Source organism: Phascolarctos cinereus, unplaced genomic scaffold (assembly GCF_003287225.1).
Source record: "Phascolarctos cinereus isolate Bilbo 61053 unplaced genomic scaffold, phaCin_HiC Scaffold_726;HRSCAF=1367, whole genome shotgun sequence".
Lineage (NCBI taxonomy): Eukaryota > Metazoa > Chordata > Mammalia > Diprotodontia > Phascolarctidae > Phascolarctos > Phascolarctos cinereus.
Window position 1 is genome coordinate 174,466,037 of NW_027556098.1, and position 19,648 is coordinate 174,485,684.

At 36.8% G+C, this 19,648-nt stretch overlaps 1 protein-coding gene across 1 annotated transcript in view; it reads left to right on the forward strand.

Annotated features, from left to right (window-relative positions):
• Positions 1-19,648, forward strand: part of CBL (Cbl proto-oncogene) — a 92,740-nt gene that overhangs the window by 51,706 nt on the left and 21,386 nt on the right. Inside the window, exons 3-4 of the mRNA XM_020984828.2 lie at positions 15,195-15,341; positions 18,033-18,189. Coding sequence (XP_020840487.1) covers positions 15,195-15,341; positions 18,033-18,189 — 304 coding nt within the window. The remainder of the gene's footprint in view (positions 1-15,194; positions 15,342-18,032; positions 18,190-19,648) is intronic.

Consider the following 19,648-nt stretch of genomic DNA (forward strand, 5'->3'; position numbering starts at 1 on the left):
CTAGACAAATTTTAACTATTCACATATGGCACTAAAAAAACTTACAGAAATCTATACTTAACCCTATCCTACCTTCTGAACTCATTACCAGTCTTGTCCCAAATCTTAATTACACTGAGAAGTCTTCACTGGGACATCCCATTCAGTTTTAAATATGGGCCCAGAAATTGACTGTTTTCCCTGGACCAGCTTACTTGAGTGTAGATAGGCTTTCAATTGAACTTTGGGGTCATCACGACTGATGAAGTCATTTAATAAGTAAAGTAGGGAGGATTTTGGATCTGTCAGTGGAGGGAATATCTGTTTTGATGCTCTCCCACACCTTTTGAAGTATTAAAGAAATGGTAACTAGATGTCCTTCTTGAAATGGTGGTCTAGGGCTACAGAAGGCATATTTCCTTTCCTTTGTAGTATGATTTTATTTTTAAAGAACACAGAAGAGTGAAGCTACTCATAGCTTTCTGTGTGTGAGCCCATTCTTTTTTTCATTTCTTCTTCCTTCCTACATCTGTTTGAGGAAGTGGTATAGGGAAGTCTTAACAAGAAGCGGGGTTAACCCACTTTGCTTAGTTAAGGACAAATGTTACCCAATGCATATATCCTTACTTAACATATAGCTAACTGTATTTCAAAATATAAGTTGAACAAAGTTGTATGGTATATTGAAATAATAACCAAGTCCAGTTTTACCAATGGAAGCCTTTATTTTAGAAAGTTTAAAAAAAAACCTTCAGTTTCCCTCTAACAGCAGTTTATTGTTGCTGCTAAGTGTTTACAATGATGTTAGCTATTTTTGTGTTTTCCACCCACACTTAAATCCAAAAGTGTTAGCACTTAAGAATTGCTTCAGTAGTGTGTTCATTTTAATTTAAAATATCATATTATTAATCACTTTGGTTTGCTTCTAGAATACATTTGGTCCAAATGAGGGTGGAGTAAAGAGATGGAAGAGGGAAAGACGGGATCTCTACATTTGACTGATCCTCTTTTTTGTGACCCCATCGTCCAATAACAGGATTTTCAGAAATCCATCCAGTACATCAAATGGTCCATATATAGCACTACAAAGAGGCATTTTCAGACGTGTGTGTGTGTGTGTGTGTGTGTGTGTGTGTGTGTGTGTGTGTGTGTGTAAGAAGATGGGAAGATTTCAAAATTTGATCTTTTCTCATCTGTCAGTGAAACAGGGCCAGACTTACAAATTGGTTTCAAATTCAGCATCCCTACAGTTTATAGAATACCTGGTTTTAGGTGCTGGCCTTAAAAAGATAAAAGCAGACTTAGTCGCTGCTCTTATAGAGATTATAGTTACAGTTTGTCCATGAAGATAAAACACATAAATAATTAACATGAAAATTAGGGGGGAAAATTAGGACAAAGGAAAAGTATATATAACCTCTTCTTTGAGAAATTCTAAGAGATAACTTTCGGGTGGGACCTAAGTTGGGCCTTTAAGAAAGGGAAAGCTTTCATCTGGCTTTTGGATGTGTGCTGGGGTTCCCCATCCCATCTGCTTAGTGAATTCTACTGGTCCAGTGGTTCTTGAAGTATATTCTGGGGACCCTTGCAAGTCCCCAAGATCCTTTCTGGGCCTGCAAGGTCAAAACTATTTTTATAATAATACTAAGATGTTTTAATTTCTAATACTGTAAACAGAGGTAGTCTTAACACACAAAAGAAAATCTTTTTGTGGGGAGGGCCCTCAAAGACTTTTAAGAGTGTAAAGTAGGGGCAGCTAGGTGGTACAGTGGATCAAGCACCGGCCCTGAAGGCAGGAGGACTTGAGTTCAAATGTGGCCTCAGACCAAACACCTGACAATTACTGGCTGTGTGACCTGGGCAAGTCACTTAACCCCAGTTGCCTTAAAAAAAAAAAGTGTAAAGTGGTCTTGACTCTAAAAAGTTTAAGAACCACACTGCACTAGGTGTTTGCTGGGGCTCTGTCAGCTTCCAGGATTAAATAATTGTTTGATTTAGTTAAGAAAGTAAATGGCTAAGCCTGCCTTATTACAAATTTACTATGGTCATATTTGGGTTCTAAAAAGTGATGATTAAATATAGTACTTCAATAACTTAAATGCAATAAATGCAAATAAATATAGTAAAAGAGTTTATCATTTTAAAGGTAGACTCTTGAACTCTTTTTAATAGGTGTTCATTTTCTGTTCAAGCTTCACAAGCAGGTAAGAGTTAAACTACTTTGTTCACTTCCTGAGGAGCTTTGGTGAAAGTAGTTCCGTTGTATCTATTTTTAAAGCTGATTACTGCGTGCAGTGGAGGCTGTGGTGCACTTTAGTTATAAATGTCATCTGTCATCTCTCAACGTTTTCTCACTCAGCATTCTTTGGAAGGCATCAGTGTTTGTATGTGAATTGGAATTAAATGAACATGCATAGCACAATTGTTACTAAAATGGTAACAACAAATGGAATATTTTTATCATTGTATACTGTGTAGTTACTCATCATTAGTTTCAACTTCTTCATATGATCCTTTGCCTAAAATGTGTCTCAATACCTGTCATAACACAAGGCAGCAACGGTTGTGTTATATTTAGCTCTGGAAGTTGTTAGAGTCTTTACAAATCTCATGGTATTTCTTTTAAAAAATCAGCAAAACATCTTTATGAGACATGTATCAGTGCATTTGATGCTGCACTTAGAAGTGACAGTGATAATCATTGAATATTTTTGTTTGTTAACTTTGGCAGTATATAAAGTCCTTTTAAAAACATACATGTAAATCATTTGGGGATACAGCAGCTCTATAGTATATATAGGTTAGCTGATGAGACCAATTTTTCAGGTGCCACCTGGTGTTTGGAAACCATAATAGTTAATATCAAAAAAAGAAAATTCAGAACTTTTCAGACAAAGCAGAAATATATTTTTCACCTGGAGTAATTGTCATTTTATACTTATTGATCATCCAAGTCATGTAATATACAATAAGAATTTTATTCTTTTAAAAATATTCCATTTTTCCCTTGGTCCTATTGTGAAGTTGTACTAATAAGTGCTTTTAAAAGCAATAATGCCCCTGGGGTACCATCTCACACATATCAAATTGGTTAAAATGATAGAAGGGAAAAATGTTAGAGGGAATGTGGAAGAATTGGGATACTAATACACCATTGGTGGAATTGTGAACTGATCCAACCATTTTGGAGAGCAATTTGGAATAATGCGCAAAAGAGTTATAAAACTGTGTATATACCCTTTGACCAGCAATACTGCTGTTAGGTCTGTTTCCCAAGGTGATCAGGGAAAAAAGGAAAAGAACTTACATGTTCTAAAATATTTATAGCAGCACTCTTTGTGGTGGCAAAGAACTGGAACTTGAGGGGATGCCTATCAGTTGGGGATTGGCTGCATAAGTTGTGGTATATTATTGTGAAGGAATACTACTGTGCTGTTAAGAAGTGATGATCAGGTTGGTTGTAGAAAAATATGGAAAGGCTTGCATGGAATAAATACAGAGTGAAATGAGCAGAACCAAGAGAACATTGTGTATAGTAACAACAGTATTATTCAAAGAGTAATTGTGAATGGGTAAGCTATTCTGAGTTACAAGATCATTCAAATAAATTACAAAGGACCTATGAAGGAAAATGCTATATCTCTCTCCAGAGAAAGAATTGATATATGGAAGTATGTATTGTATGATTCCACTTATATATATATATCTATATCAAATGTTGGCCTTCTCTATGTAGGGTTGGGAGGAAGGGAGACAACTTGAAACTCAAAATATAACAATTTTTAAAAAAGTAAATAAAAGCAATAATGCAATGGAATTTGAGTTGAAAGAAGCTTTAAAGATCACTAAATTCGACTACTTTCTTTTATAGAGAGGGCCATCAGGCAATGTAGTTTGTAGCAAACAAGAACCCAACCTACTTTTCTCTTTGTACCACATTACCCTTCATGTCATATGCAGACAAGGTCTATTTACATATAGGTACAAATGGGAGAAAATGTTAGATGAGGGAAATATTCTACATTTAAGATGTAGAATTTTTGAAAAGAATAAATGGTATAGGTGCCAATTCTAGATTTTATTTTTTAAAAAGCAGTGTTAAAATTTGGTAGGGGAGTGGTAGACTTATGACATGATTGGTGTGAAGAGTCTCCAATATGGAAATTCTTTTAATGCTGAAGCCCTTTGTTTGAATTTTATTGTCTTAGAGAATTGTCTGGGGTCATTGAGAGGCTAAGTGACTTGCCTATGGGTGCTGGTTCCCTTCAGAGGCAGATTTTTCCAACTCATAAGACAGCCTTGTATCCACTATAGCACATTGCCTCTCATGTTAAGATAACTTCCAGATCAGCCATTCATGCATTTATTAAACATCTCTTATGTGCCAAGGACAAGATTGCTGGGGATACAAATATTAAAACGTCCCTGTCCTCAAGGAGCTTATGTTTTACGGAGGAAATAGCAGGGGCACTTACATGTTTCTAATTCTTTAAAAAAAACAATATGATATAGTGGAAAGATAATTGCATTTGGAGTCAGAGGACTTGGGTTAAAATTCTGGTCTTAGTGGTGTTGTGAGAAAGGATTAGAAGTTAGGTTTCCACAACAGAACAAAGGGATTCTGAGAAGGATTTCCAAGATCTTGTAAGATAGTCCCTCAACCAATCAGAAAGTACCCCAAATATTCTGCAAACAACTAGTTCCTTAAGAAAGAGCCCTGGAGGCTAAACCGGTTGCAATCCGTTGGGGTCAAGGAGGCAAAGGCTTTTCTTCACTACTTGCTTAATAAGCTTATTGAATATTAACTGACACACCCAGAGGGCGGAAATATCTGCCATTTTTTGTCATGGGACGTATGAACTAACATGACAAGGAGGAACATGGGAAGGGTGGTTCAGAAAGAGTGTAACTCAGATGAGTTGGTCCAATCCCGGCTCAGGTGGGTAGAGTATGGATCTTACTAACCATTTAAAAGTTGATTGTACTGCTGTACCAGCGTGCAGGTGCTCCTAGGGTATAGTGTGCCCACTTCTCACGAGACTCCTAATAAAGGCTTTCTTTCACTCACTCCTGTAGTACATTTTTGTTACAGATTTTTCTAACAGTGTGATCCTATGAAAGTAAATTAACCTTTCTGGCCTTCCATTTCCTTATCTTTTATAAAACAGAAGGGGGTAAACTAGATTCCTAAGGTCGCTTCTATCTCTCAATCCCATGATCCTGTAAGTGGTGAAATGAAAACTCAATAGAATTGAATAGAACTCAATAGAATAGAAATTGAAGAATGCATTGATTTCCCAAGGAATAAAGCCGTTTTGGCCTTGAAAAGCACTACAGTTATGAAATTCATAGCTTTTGAGTTTAATTATTGAACATAAGATCATAATACTGAACTAGCACCTTTCTCACTAGCAGGTTTGCTTTTGATCTGATCAGACAGGAAGACAGGAATGGAGTCATAATAAGGGGTTAAATAAGCTTATTTTATTCTAGTCTAGTTTTCCCAAAGGGAGTTTGCTGATAATGGGAGCACTAACTTCTACAACATTCCCTAACAACCCTTTTTCCGCAGGGGCTGGAGCAAGTGGGGGGCAACTACCACTTGGTCTTGATGGGGTCAATTGAGACCAGCACAGCTTGCAGCACTTCCCTAAATCCCCTCAAGCCTCAGTGGGGCCTGGTTGAGGCAAACACAGATTCTCTCTCCCAAGCCTTGATGGGGGCCCATCACACACACTAAAATTTGCCTTACTTATATTCTTCTACTCCTTGCTGTTTTGAGGTGATATTGCTGAGAAACTTCCACTAACCTTCTCCTTAAGATTTAGCAAACAAATTGATATTCTAAACTAATACTGCCCCAGGCTGACATACCTAGTCACTTGGAAAGTAGATAGGTGATTGCAGACTAAGTCTTTAGCCTCTTTTGGTCTTGTCATTATGTGTTAGTTCTTAAATTGGTTAAACTTCTGAATAAAATTGTTATAATCTTCTTAAGGATATCATTCTTCTATCCATTTCACATTCTTCAGCACAATAACTTGTTTTTATCAGGTGAGAGTTTTATTCATGCCATATCTTTTTCTAATATTGTATTAATTTTGCTTTTTCCTCTAACAAGCTGGGGAAATAGGGTCATTACTATATGCCACTGCTTAGATATGGCCATTTCCCCTGCTAGCTGCAAGGGCAAGTACTGTAGCTGAAGCTTATATAGTTGTAATAGGAAAGGGGTTAAGTCCCCAGGACTCATTTCCCACAAAGCTTGTTCTGAGAACATCATTCCCTGGGACTCCATTTCAGCTGGTGTGCTTTGTGGGGTTAGCTGATTGTATCATGAGAAGAAGGTGGCACACAGGGTGGGCAGAGCTGATGAAATTAGGTGGACTTGTGGAAGAAGCAGATGTTTGGGGTGATTGCAACAGTACAACCAGTTTGTTAATTTAGGCTCTTAAAAGCTGTAGAAATTACTTTAGGTAGATGAATTTTTCATTAGTTTTTGGAACAAATATTTACTGATTGCTTGGAGTTACTAAGTTTTTTAACATTTTGGAAATGCTCACATTTCTGGGTCACTGTAAAAAAAAATAAACCTGATACTTAAAAAATTTAAGATGAAGATCATCATGTTTTTGTTTAATGTTTGCTTTGTGGATTGAAGTCTACACCTTAGCCTTTTAAATTTCTAATTTCCTCCTTAGTAAAAAGAAGATAAATATGTAAATGATAGCAGTAATAATGCCTTAAGTATGTGAAGACTGATTATCAGAGTCTTAACAACTAGATTCATGATGTCATCTTCATCTTTTGTGTTGAGCTATTTCATAAAATAAGCAAGTTTTTCCAGAATGGAAAGTGCATGGAACATCTCTGAGGACCAGTGAGAATTCTAATAATATTGTCTTGATACCTTTTTGTAATATTGGTAGTAGACGGTATATAGGGCCTAAAGCAAAAAGGGGGAGGGAGAAGGAAAGAAAACAAACATTTATTAAGCACCTACTATGTGTGCCAAGCACTGTGCTAAGGGTTTTACAAATATTACCTCATTTGATCCTCACAACAACCCTGTGAGGTAGATGCTATTTCTATCCCCTTTTTACAGTTGAGGAAACTGAGGCAGACAGGTAAAGTAACCTGCTAATAAGTGTCTGAATCCAGATTTGAACTCAGGTTTTCTTGACCCTAAACCCAGCACTGTATCCATTGGTCTACCTGGGTGCCTGAGAAGCAAAGGCCACTTACTGGTATTGTAGAAAATGATGATTTTTAAGTGTTAATGTGGTATAATGTGTTTAATAACTTGAAATTCCCTTATCTAAATTCAGGAAAATCAATTCTTGGTTGAGATAGAATTCTTTCTCATTTTCCTTATTTACAAAATGAGAAGGTTAGATTGGTTGATCATTAAGATTTCCTTTGTCTCTAAAGCCATATTAATGGATTTGGGGGGGAAAAACTTATTCTGGCGCTGCTTACATGTACAGTTCTTGTCCATGCTTCACTCTGGCCATCTTCCTGCCATGTTCCTGTGCATACATTAGAATTGACTTGCCACAGCTCCCTTTAACAATCCTGTAACTTCCCAGACAGAGAAAAGCATTCTTCTTTAGCCACTAATTTTCTCTGTATGTATTCTCTCCTTATTAAAATTCCTTGACGGCAGGGACCACTTCTCTTTTGTATTTGTATCCCTGTGAGAAACACCTGTAATGCAGGAAATGTAAATATTAAGGTTTAACAAATTTTTTTTCACTAATTTTTTTTAAAGTTTTTTTTAAAGTTACCAGGCATTAATTTTCTCTCCTTCCTGCCCACTGCTTTTTAGAGGGGAAAAACACTTAAAAAAATATGCATAGTTAAGTAAAAACATTCCTACATTGCCCATGTTAAAAATTATACAGCTCATTCTGTTCTTGAATCCATCTTAAATCAGTTACCTCACTGTCAAGAGTAGGTAGTATAGTTCATCATCAGTCCTGGAACATTCACTTATTCTTGGATGGAATTTCTAATAGCTAATGTTAAAAGATAAATAAACATGGTTAACAGGCTATCTTGGCATGCTTTTTATCTTTGCTTATTCAAAAGTTATTTAGAAATTTAGCAAATGAGAAAAATTATAGTTCAATATTTGATATGTCTTCATTTTGGAAGAATACTTTATCCAACAAACTGTAAACTAGAAAGGAAATGGCTTGCTGCAGGTTATGGAGGACTAGTGTCAGATAGCTTGATTTTTGTTAACTGGTTCATTGAGAAAAGAATGCAAATGTTTCAAATGCCATGTTTAAGAGAGAAAAGGCTAGGTAAAATATTTATATTTCCTGGGTGATATGCAGTGCTAAAATGGAGATTGCAATAACCTACATTTTCCTGTATTTATGGTAGAGGAGAAAAAACTCAACCTCTGAAGTTTCCAAATATGCAGAATTTTGGTTAGGAGGTTAAATATATTACAGATTGTCTAATGAGATACTTGGATGTATAAATATGAAAGGGAGGAGGAATATTGGAGGCAGGGAAAATAAGCTGATGTAGCTAGTAACTTGTTATACTCTTAAAACTTAGCTTGTTTACGAAAATATGTAAGATGGTTTTATCCTATTTTATAATGATAATGCCATCAAAATTTATTGAATTAGAGAATATTAAGAAATATATATGGGTTAGGCATAACTTTAATGCTGATAATTAAAAGGTTATATATGTAAGACTTACATCTTATTCCAAAATCATATCCTGGTGACCCCTTGGAATCTCAAAAACTAAGCCATCAGGAAAGAAGCTCTGTGGACATGTGTATTTGAAAGGGGGTTGAATATAGCCCTGTGATAGACTATATTGGTTCATTGTTTAGGGACCAGCCTGGCAAGTTGAGGGAAGCTGATTACAAGGTTTTCTACAGAGTTATGAATTATTTTATTATAGAAAGTCTTAGAGGGCTATATTAGTTCATAAAGGGATTGTGATCCATGGCAGTGGATGAAATACCCATACTGATTAAAATTACAGTTTTCCCCTAATGTCTGACCTACTTGTTGGTTATTTGAATATTTTTTAAAAATCCTGTTTCATTTAAGTGTTTAGAGTAGGTAAGTTTGGGAGTTTTTGAACTAAGTATTTCTCAGTGACATTTTCCGTTCTAGTGGTATTAAAAGAATTAAATGATTTAGCTCCGAAGTAAAACTGTGGAAGTGAATGAAGCCTTGAGCTAGTTAGTAACTACTTTTTGCAGAAGAGCTGCAGATATTGACACTAGAACTTAGGAGAACTATTTATTACAACTTTAAGGAAGGCTGCTCAGTGTTACTGTATTATTCAGAACTCCTAGACTTTTCATAAATAAGCAAAGGTAAGGTGAAGTTGGTTTTTATTTTCTAAAAATTTTATCCGTATTATAATAAGAAATGCCTCCCATTTGTATGGTATTTTGTTGTTTTCAGAGTGCTTTTCCTTGTTAAAACTTGTCATTTGGGATATACTAGCAATATGTCCTTGGTATATACTTCAAATTAACCTCTTTTTTTTTTTTGGCCTTTTTTTGGTGAGACAGTTGGAGTTAAGTGACTTGCCCAGGGTCACACAGCTAGTAAGTTTCAAGTTTCTGAGGTTGCATTTGAACTCTGGTTCTCCTGACTCCATAGCCTGAGCTCTATCTACTGCGACACCTAGCTGCCACTTCAAATTAACTTTGTCCTAATAAATACTTTCGCTGTGTTTCTTTTTAAAAATGGGGGTGATTGTGAAGGTTCCAGACCTGTGATTTTTATCAGTATAATGAATTCCTGGTATGGAACACCCCCCCCCCCAAAATTGTATGATTTGCTTTATTGCTGTGGCCTGGAACCCAATGTATATCTCTGAGGTAGGCCTGTATAATAGAAAGTCTTAGGCATTAAGCTGATGGGATAAATGGATCTTAGTTCTGCTTCTAGCATTAGTATTATAAAGGAGTTTGGATGTATTTAAAGTATGAGAATCCCCTTGGTGACTGTTTTATACTTTTTGGTCATTATACTTCATTATCCTTTATGAACAAGTTTTGATACTCCCATCTATTGCAAAAAGTGTGCTTGGTTGATTAGCCAGCTACTTGCTGTAGAGCAGTAACTGTTTAGAATGAACAGGAGGCCTACACAGGTCTTGCTTTGTTGATGAACAGTCCTAAATGCAACTTAACCAGCACTTAAGTTTGTATAACTCTGATTTCATGTCTGTTATACTTTCTTAGGGAACTCTCCAGTGAGTTATAAGAAAATAAAATCTATTTCTCTGTTATAAATATAGAAAGGTTCTGTATATGTGCATTTAGTTTAGATTAATGTTTATTATTTATCCTGCTAACATGAGCTGAGTCTGAACTATATGAACTTATTTAAAACAAATAGCAAATAGTAGTAAGATAGCAGTAAAAAGTAAAATTTTGTTTTCCTGTTATTTCCATAGTTTTTAGAATTTTCAGTAAGTGGTGGCTCTGGCAGACTTTGTATAGTTCTTATTCTCTAATATAAAATTCTCCAAACTTCTAATCTAAAAGAGTCTTATATCTTCAATTCAAACCTATCTGGCATAATTTAAGTTGAAAATTAAGGTAAATGATTTAAGATAACATTGATTTTTGCTTGCCTTATCCTTGTAGCAGTAGAGAATTAGGAGGATAGGATTTCATTCCCCTGGGTTGTTAACACTTTTCATAAAACATTAATTAAGAGAGCTAACCTGGTGTGTATCTAAAAGAGCACAGTATGTACTTAAAGTCTAGACCTCCTGGTTCTAGGCCTTGTTCTACTACTTATTAGCTATTTGTAGCTGGCTATGCTTTCTCTTATTCTCTGGTCTTGGTGGAGGAGCAAGAATACTCCTTGTTCCTTGTTACTGCTTCCTATTGAGCAACTTCTCCCTTAGTTTCAAATTTTCTTAATTTATCACCCAATCTAGATTCTGGTGGTTGTTATCTGTAACCTGTGGGTCCATTCACCCCTCCTTGAGCTTGCCCTCCCCCTTTCTCCTTCTTCATTGAATTCAGTGTCTGCTTACAGTCTTTCCTCTAATTTCCCAGTTCCTCAATCAACTTAGTTCCCATGATCTATTCTTCTGCTTCCCTCAACTACATAAACAGATGGTCACACTCTTGCTCTTGCCATCACCCACAAGTGTTCTTTACTTCCATGTTCATAAACTCTAAAATTTCCTTTTCTGATCATAATATTTTATGATTCTTTCTTTGCCTATGCCACTAGCTCTGTTTTTTATCTTATGATCTCTATTTCATCCATCTTTCATTTCTTTCCCAAAATATCACCTTTTCACTGGCTATATACTCTTCTTCTTAATCTCTTTGGTAATTCATCTCTCTCTGGCTCTGTTGATTGGCCAATAGGTCCCAGGCCAAGTCCTACTTGATCTTTGGTTGGGCCCTGATTGGTTCAGAATGAATGTAAAGAGTAATCGTTTCTGTTTTGGCCAGAAATCTTGAGGGTCTTCTCCCAGGCTGATTTTTTTTTTTAATTAGGTAAAGAGGCCATTCTGTGCCCCAGTTCTTATTAAGCCTTAATCACTGAATGGGTGTTGTGGCAGTCAACTTGAGACTTGTTAAAGACCTTAACTTGAAAAAAGGCTAAGGTCCCCCACTACATCCTGGGTCACCTCCAGTTGTCCTGATCTGTATCTGGCCGTTAGACCCAGATGGTTCTGGAGGAGAAAGTGAGGCTGGGGACTTTGCACAGCACTCCCTCACTTAAATCCAATGAACTTGTGTGTGTGGCATCACCTTCCTGATGTCATGGTCCTTTTCAAGAATGAAGGACAAACAAGAATAGGGTCTTCCACCCACTTACAATTCCCTTACTCCTTTATTCTGTCACTGAACAAATCTTGCCAAGCTCTAATCCTGGATTACTCCCAGCAATGTTTTCCTTCCTTCCCATTCCCGTTCTGGTGAAGGCCATAAAACTATGCTGCCTGGGCCCTCACTGAAAAATATCTCCTTTCCTGTCAGTCCTCTTTAAGTAATTCATTATTTTACTTCCCAAAGTAGAATTTCTCTTCAAGTTTCCTCTGGGACCTGCTTCCCCAGCCCTCCAGTGAGATTGGATGACAGCTCCTCTAGTCTCTTGGTTATTAAGACATCTTCCTTTACTACCTCCTTTTTCACTCTCATTTCAGATGAAGTGGTGGCTCTTGCTAAGGCAAACTCCTCAACATGCTCTATTGTTCCCATTCCTACCTGAGTTCTCCAGCAAATTGTCTCCTGTCATCCGATAATCTACTCCTATTCCTGGCTGAACTTGGGAACACCATCTAATGTGTGCATCTACTTCCTCTTTTCTCATTCTTTTCTAAACCTCCTGCATTCTCTTCTCTAGGCTCATTGTCCAACAGAAACTTTTCAAAGTTACTAGTGATTTCTTAATTGATAAATCTAATGGCCTCTTCTCAGTATACTGTTGATCACCCCATCCTGGATACTCTTTTCTTGATCTCTACATTTTAGTGATATTGCACTCCTCTGGTTCTCTCCTCTCGGACCACGCTTTCACAGATTCCTTTGTTGGTTCTTTATCCATATTCCCTCACTAATTGGGTGTCCTCCAAGGCTCTGTCCTGGGTCTCCATTCTCTTGATTGTATACCAGGGACTGTCACACTACATACATGGACCAAATGGATTCATGGACCAAAATGAGCTGGACACCTGCTAAATGTAGAAACCATTCTTAGCTCCCTAGCAAAACAAAAGTAAGCCAGTACAGTCAGTCAGTTGATACGTATTTATTAAGTGTCTAGGACAGTCCCTGCCCTTCAGGAGCTCATGATCTAATGGGGGAGATGTGAAGCAAACAAACAAGCTATATACAGGATAAATAAGAAATAAGAGAGGAAGCTACTAGAATTAAGAGAGGTTGGGAAAGACTTCTTGTAAAAGATGGGATTTTAGTTGGGACTTAAAGGAAGCCAGGAGTGAAGGAGGGAGGGCATTCTAGGCATGTGAGACAGCCAAGAGAAAATGCCTGGAGCTGAGAGATGGAGTGTCATGTTCATGAAATAGGTAGGAGGCCAGTATCATTGGATCAAAGAGTACATGTTGGAGAGTAAGTTGTAAGAAGTCTGGAAAGGTAGGAGGGACCTAGGTTGTGAAGGGCTTTGAATGCCAAACAAAGCATTTTATATTTCATCCTGGGAGTGATAGAGAACCACTGGAGTTTTCTGAGGGGGTGTGGTAGAGGTGGGGGTGACACGATCAGACCTGTGCTTTAGGAAAATCACTTGGGTGGCTGAATTGGAGGATGTATTGGAATGATGAGAGAATAAAAGCAGGTAATTGGCCTGTTGACCCTGTTCTGTACTGTCTTATTTGATGAGGTCATTAGCTCCCACAGTAGATTTATCAAATGAGGTAACACATAAAGACACTTTGCAAACCATAGCAAAATACAAAATGCTAGTCATTTTACATTATTGTGATTTTCAGATCTGTATATCCAACCCTAGTCTCTCCCTTGAGCTATAGTCATGTTCCTCTTGTTTATCTCAGCTATCTCTTAGATATCTCAAACTGCAGGCATCTCAATGTTAACATGTCCAAAACACAACTCATTATCTTTCTTCCTAAATCCTCTCCAAATTTGAACTTTCCTATTATTATTTGAGGGTACCACAATTCCCAATCACTAGGTTTGTAATCTTAGCGTCATTCTTGACTTCTTACTCTGATTCACCCCTCATATCCAGTCTATTTGCTGTGTGTTGTCATTGTGACCTTCACATTTCATATACATCCCTTTCTCTCCATACAGCTACAACCCTAATTCAGGCCCTTATTTTCTTTCCCCTGGACTATTGCAATAGCCTTCTAATGAGTCTCCCTGCCTCAAGTCTCTTTCTGCTTGCTGCCAGAAGATTTTTCTAAATCGTAGGTCTGATTATGGCCCTCAGTAAGCTCCGTTAGTTCCTCATTACCTCCAAAATCAAATATAAAGTCCTCTGTTTGACATTTAAAGCTCTTCATAACTAGGCCTCTTCCTTTTCAACCTTTTTATACTTTATTCCTTTCTACATACTCTATGATCCAGCAGCATCTCTTGACTTTGTGCTCTTGAGTTTGGCTGTCCCTCATTTCTGGAATGTTCTTCCCCCTTATCTCTACCTGCCCTGTCTTTCATCAAGATTCATTTTAAATTCTATCTTGTGCAGGAGACCTCTCAGAGATCTCACAGCTGCTAATGCTTCCCCCCTTCAGATTACTTTCACCCACTCTTGTTTACATTGTGCATGTATCTAGTTATAAATCATCTCCCCCATTAGGATGTATGTATCTTGAAAGCAGGGACTTTTTGCCTTTTCTTATATCTTCAGCATTTAGCACCTTTCTGGGCACATAGTAAATGATTGTTGACTGTAAATACAGAGAAGTCACTTAAGCTTGCTAAACCAGGGTTTCTCTATTTGTAAGATGGAGATAAAAACATTTTCACTACCTGTCTCACTTTTTTTTAACTTTATTTTATTTTATTTTGCTTTTTGGTGAGGCAGTCAGGGTTAAGTGACTTGCCCGGGGTCACACAGCTAGTAAATGTCAAGTGTCTGGGTTTTTTAAACTTTATTATTTCCTTTTTAGCAAGTAGTATTTTATTTTTTCCAATTACATGTAAAAATAGTTTTCAACATTAATTTTTTTATGAGATTTTGAATTCCAAATTTTTCTCCCTCCTTCCCGTTACCCCCTCCATAAGACGGCAAGCAGTCTGATACAGATTATATATGTGCAATCATGTTAAACATATTTTATGTTTATGTTGTTAAAGAAGAAACAGAACAAAAGGGAAAATCCATGAAGAACAAAAAACAACAAAAAGGCGAAGTTAGTATGCTTCAATCTTGCATTCAGAGTCCATAGTTCTTTCTCTGGGTGTGAATAGCATTTTCTATCCACATGGTTGTTTTGAGGAAAGCACCTGGTAAATTTTGGAGCTCTAGTGAGCTGTTTAATGAAAAGAAAACAAATATTTTCTTCCATCTTCTTTACATATATGACAGAATAAGAGTGATAGTATAGAAGAGTATTTTTCATAGTATTGGCCAGAGAAAATATCCAGAGAGTTTCTAGATATGTTTGGATACTTTTGTAACTTTGCCACTGTATATTTCTAGCCATGTTCGTTGTACATAAATCTTTTTCTCTTGTTTCTTTAAATGTTCTGTTGTCATTTGTAGGCGAAATTTGACCAAGCTGTCCCTGATCTTCAGCCACATGCTAGCAGAACTGAAAGGGATCTTTCCAAGTGGACTTTTCCAAGGAGATACATTCCGGATAACCAAGGCAGATGCTGCAGAATTTTGGAGAAAAGCTTTTGGAGAAAAGTAAGTTCTATTATACTTACTTTGGGCTATAGAAAAAAATGTTGTTTTAAAATCTCATTTTATTAATGCCTTTTGTTTTTTCATCACCTTAATTTCCATATATATATATATATATATATATGTATATATATCAGTCTCTCTTCCTCTACCCAGCAAACTGTCCTTTGTAACAAAAATTTAAAGGGAAAAAAAAAGTCAACAAAATCAGTCAGATTATTAACCTAATTTTGACAGTACATATGACATTCCATACTCGTGACCTCCCACCTCTGGTAAGAAAGAAAGGGAGGTAAAGTGTATATTTCTGTGTTTAAATAAATACAAGTATTTCCTATTGACTTTACTGGATTATTTCCCATCTTTCACCTTCTTTGGATGCCTCTCAAAGGTATATCTTTGATTCTATTCTCTTATGAAATCATAGATTTGGAGCTAGAAGGGACCTTAGAGGGCATCTAATCCAACTCACTTATTTTAATGGTGAGGAAGTGAGGTGAAGAAAGGTTAAATGAAGTCCAAGGACATTTAAGAAGTAAAAGTTAGAGCAGGAATTTGAACCCAGGTCCTTTGACACCAAATCCAGTGTTTTTTCCACTGTGCTACCTGCCTCTCCACTCTCTCTTTCTTTACATCCCCTCTCTGTGATTCTATTGATTGCTATAATTTCAAACATAATCCTTACATAGGTAACCCTCTCCTCCCCCTATATCATCAGCTCTTATCTCTCTCCCAAAGTCCAATCCTGCTTCAACAGCTGCCTGCTGGACTAATCTACATATTTTATCAGCACCACACGTTCATATCCAGAATGGATCTTATCAACTTTTCCCAATCTGCCTCTGCTCACCTCCTTGAAACTTCTCTATTTCTGTCAAGGGAAGTTATTTACAACCTTGGAGTCATCTTTGACTTTTCCTTTTCCCTCACTCTCCGTATCTGATCAGTTGCCCAGCCCTGTTGATCATATTTCCCCAAGATTTCTTATATCTTTCTTCTTTAAACTCACATGACTATCACTCTTATTATTTCATACCTGTGCTATTATAATAGCTTTTTAATCAGCCTCCCTGATTTTAGTCTGTGCACTTTCCAATCCCTTATCTGCATAACTCCCCAAGGAATCTTCTAAAGTACAGGACTGACCTTGTCACTCCACCTGCATAAACATTATTGGTGGCTGTCTGTTGCCTTTTGAACAAAGTACCAACTCCTCAGCCTAGTGTTTAAAGTCCTTCATAATCTAGTTCCACCATACCTTCATGGACTTATTTTCCCTTTCATATATTCTCTATTCCAGACATACGCGGTGGAATTCCATCTCTTACTTACATGTCTTTGCACAGTGTGCTCTATATTCCTGGAATCCATTCCCTCTCCTGTTTATCTCTTAAGCATATTCAGTCTCTTTCAAGACTCTCATTCCCCTAGGTGTTAGCGTCCTCTCTTTCCTCAAATTATCTTGCATTTACTTATATATGTACATATTGAATCCCCCCACTCCAGTATAAATTCCTTGAGGGCAGAAACTGTTTCTGATTTTTTTCTTTTCATCCAGTGTCCTAGCAGTAACTTGCACTTAGCAGTCACATAATATATATTTGAATTGAATTGAAATTAATTTGGTAGCCTTACCTGTGGTTTAATTACCCTTGTAGTAAAAACTTTCTTATTTATTTCTTCACAGAACTTTCGATTTTATTGTTTCTTTTTGTTTTATTCACTGTGGGGGTAGCATATACCCTCAAAAATATAAATCAACACGAGTCATTAAGGGTCTATTGAAGAGACAGACCACAAATTGCTTTTCATATAACATGCATGTTTTCTTCTTACCTTTACACTTTTGTAATAAAATAAGTATATCTGGGTGACAACACCAAGTCATGAGTTAGTTTGTAGTATTAAATTTGACGTTCTGAAAAGAATTCCCTTCCTGTTAGCCAATGGAAAGGTGAAAAATTAAGCTTTCAGGACCAGTGCAACACTAAATATTTATAGCAGTGTTTTCTTGTAGTAATGAAGAACCGAAAATAAAGTAGATTCTCATTGATTGAGGAATGTCTAAACAAAGTCTGGTATATGAATGTAATGGAACATGACTGTGCTATAAGAAACAATAAATATGAAGAATATAGATGCATGGAAAGACATGTGAACTCATGCAAAGAGAAGTACACAGAACCAGGGCTACATGCAGTGTAATTGTGAAGAAGGACAAACAAAATAACAACAACAACAAGAATCATGTGCAAATATAATGACCAAGCTTTGCCCCAAAGAAGGGATGAAAAAATGAAGTACCCTCACTTCTTTACAGGGATAGGGAACTATGAGTATTTGGGAGATTTTATGTACTGTCAGACTCAGTTGATACATTGTTTAATTTTACTGAATTTATCTTTCCCCCCTTTTAAAATTCTTTGTTACAAGTTGTAGCTCTCTGGGCTGAAGGGAGAAACAACATTTAAAATGCAATTAATGTTAAAAAAAAAAAAAGATACTTTTTTTTAAAAAATGAGAACTGAACCTTTAGTCAGTTGTTCCCATTCCAAAATATAACTCAGTTTTACTTAGGGACAGTTGAAATTGCTTTTGAAAAAGTATAAGGTGGGTATTTACATCTGCTTCTCTTTATTCTTGATTATATTCATACCTAGAATTGTTGACTCTGGGGTTTGTTTTTTTAATCAGGACAATAGTCCCTTGGAAGAGCTTTCGACAGGCTCTTCATGAAGTACATCCCATCAGCTCTGGACTAGAGGCCATGGCCCTGAAATCCACTATTGATCTGACCTGCAATGATTATATTTCAGTTTTTGAATTTGATATCTTCACACGACTCTTTCAGGTAGGTCAAATAACTGTACTGACTGGTAATCAAATAACATATATGTGCCTGGCATATAGCAGATAACTGACTGACCCTGTACATTTGTATTTTGAATAGCATTTTAATTGCAACAAATTTTATTGCTGCTTAAAAGTTTTTGTTTTTATAAGTATTGACTATTAATCATGATATGTCTTAACATTATTTGGTTGTCATTATGTTTTCTACAGTATTTGTGTTAGCACAGGCCTGTATAACCTGGGGCCTGCCAAAGGATTTTGGGCAGGCCCGTGAAAAATGTCAAGGAAAACATCCTTGACGTTTTTCATAGCTGCCTGAAATCCTTTGGTGTGTCTGCAAACTGCTTACAGCCTGCGGGGCTGCAGGTTGTGCAGGCCTGCGTTAGCATGAGGTAGATTTCTTGAAATTCAACTTCACATTTAGGACCCACCCTTTTTATTCTTTTTTGTGTTGACTAATTTCTCTCTACTATTGACTAGAGCTGGCCTCAGATTTCTTGACCTTTTTTTTTTTAAAGAAGGCTAAATTCTCATATAGATATGTACCTTTCTTTATTCCTCTCTCCTTTCCTCCACCCATGCATTCTTATTACATACTACTTCTATTCACACCTATGCTGTAGTTGGCAGACTACCCTTCTTGCTGTTCTTCGCACATGACATTCTGTGTTCCTTGTCCATGCATTTGCTGTTTTGTACCTGATGTGTGCTTTATTTTCTCTTCTGCCTCATACAATCTCTTCAGAGCTCAACCAAATACTGCTTTATCTCTGAGGCCCTTTCTGATCCCAGCTAGTTCATATCCCTTGACATTCCCTTGTATTTGTTTTGTATGTACTTATATGTGTATACATGTTCTTTTTCCTGGTAGAAAGAAAGCTTGTTAAAGGTAAGGACTGTTTCACATTTGTCTTCCTATCCCCAGCACCTCACAGAGTTCCTAAAACCTAGTAGGTACTTAAAACTGCTTATTGAGATGCATAGTATCATCCCATATCTCTTTTGCCCTTTGTAGCTAAACTCCTTGAAAAGACCATCTACAATAGGTGCCCCTACTTTCTCTCCACTTTCTTCTTATAATCTAGCTTGTGAATTTATTATTCCACCAAATAGGAAACTTCTCCAAAGTTACTAGTAGTCTCTTAGTTGCCAAATCCAACACTGTTGATTACCCTCTCCTCCTTAATCTTCTCTCTAGGTTTTCAGGATACTACTCTCTCCTGGTTCTCTTCCTATCTATCTGATAGTTCATTTTGTCTTTTTTGGTGGAACCCCTTCCAGATCACACTGTCTAACCATAGGTGTCCCTCAGGGTTCTGTCCTAGGCCCTCTTTTCTTTTCCCTGTATACTACTTCATTTGGTGATCTCATCAGCTGCCATGAATTTAATTACCATCTCTATGCTGATGATTTTCAATTCTGTCTTTCCTGTCCCAGCCTCTCTGCTGACCTCCAAA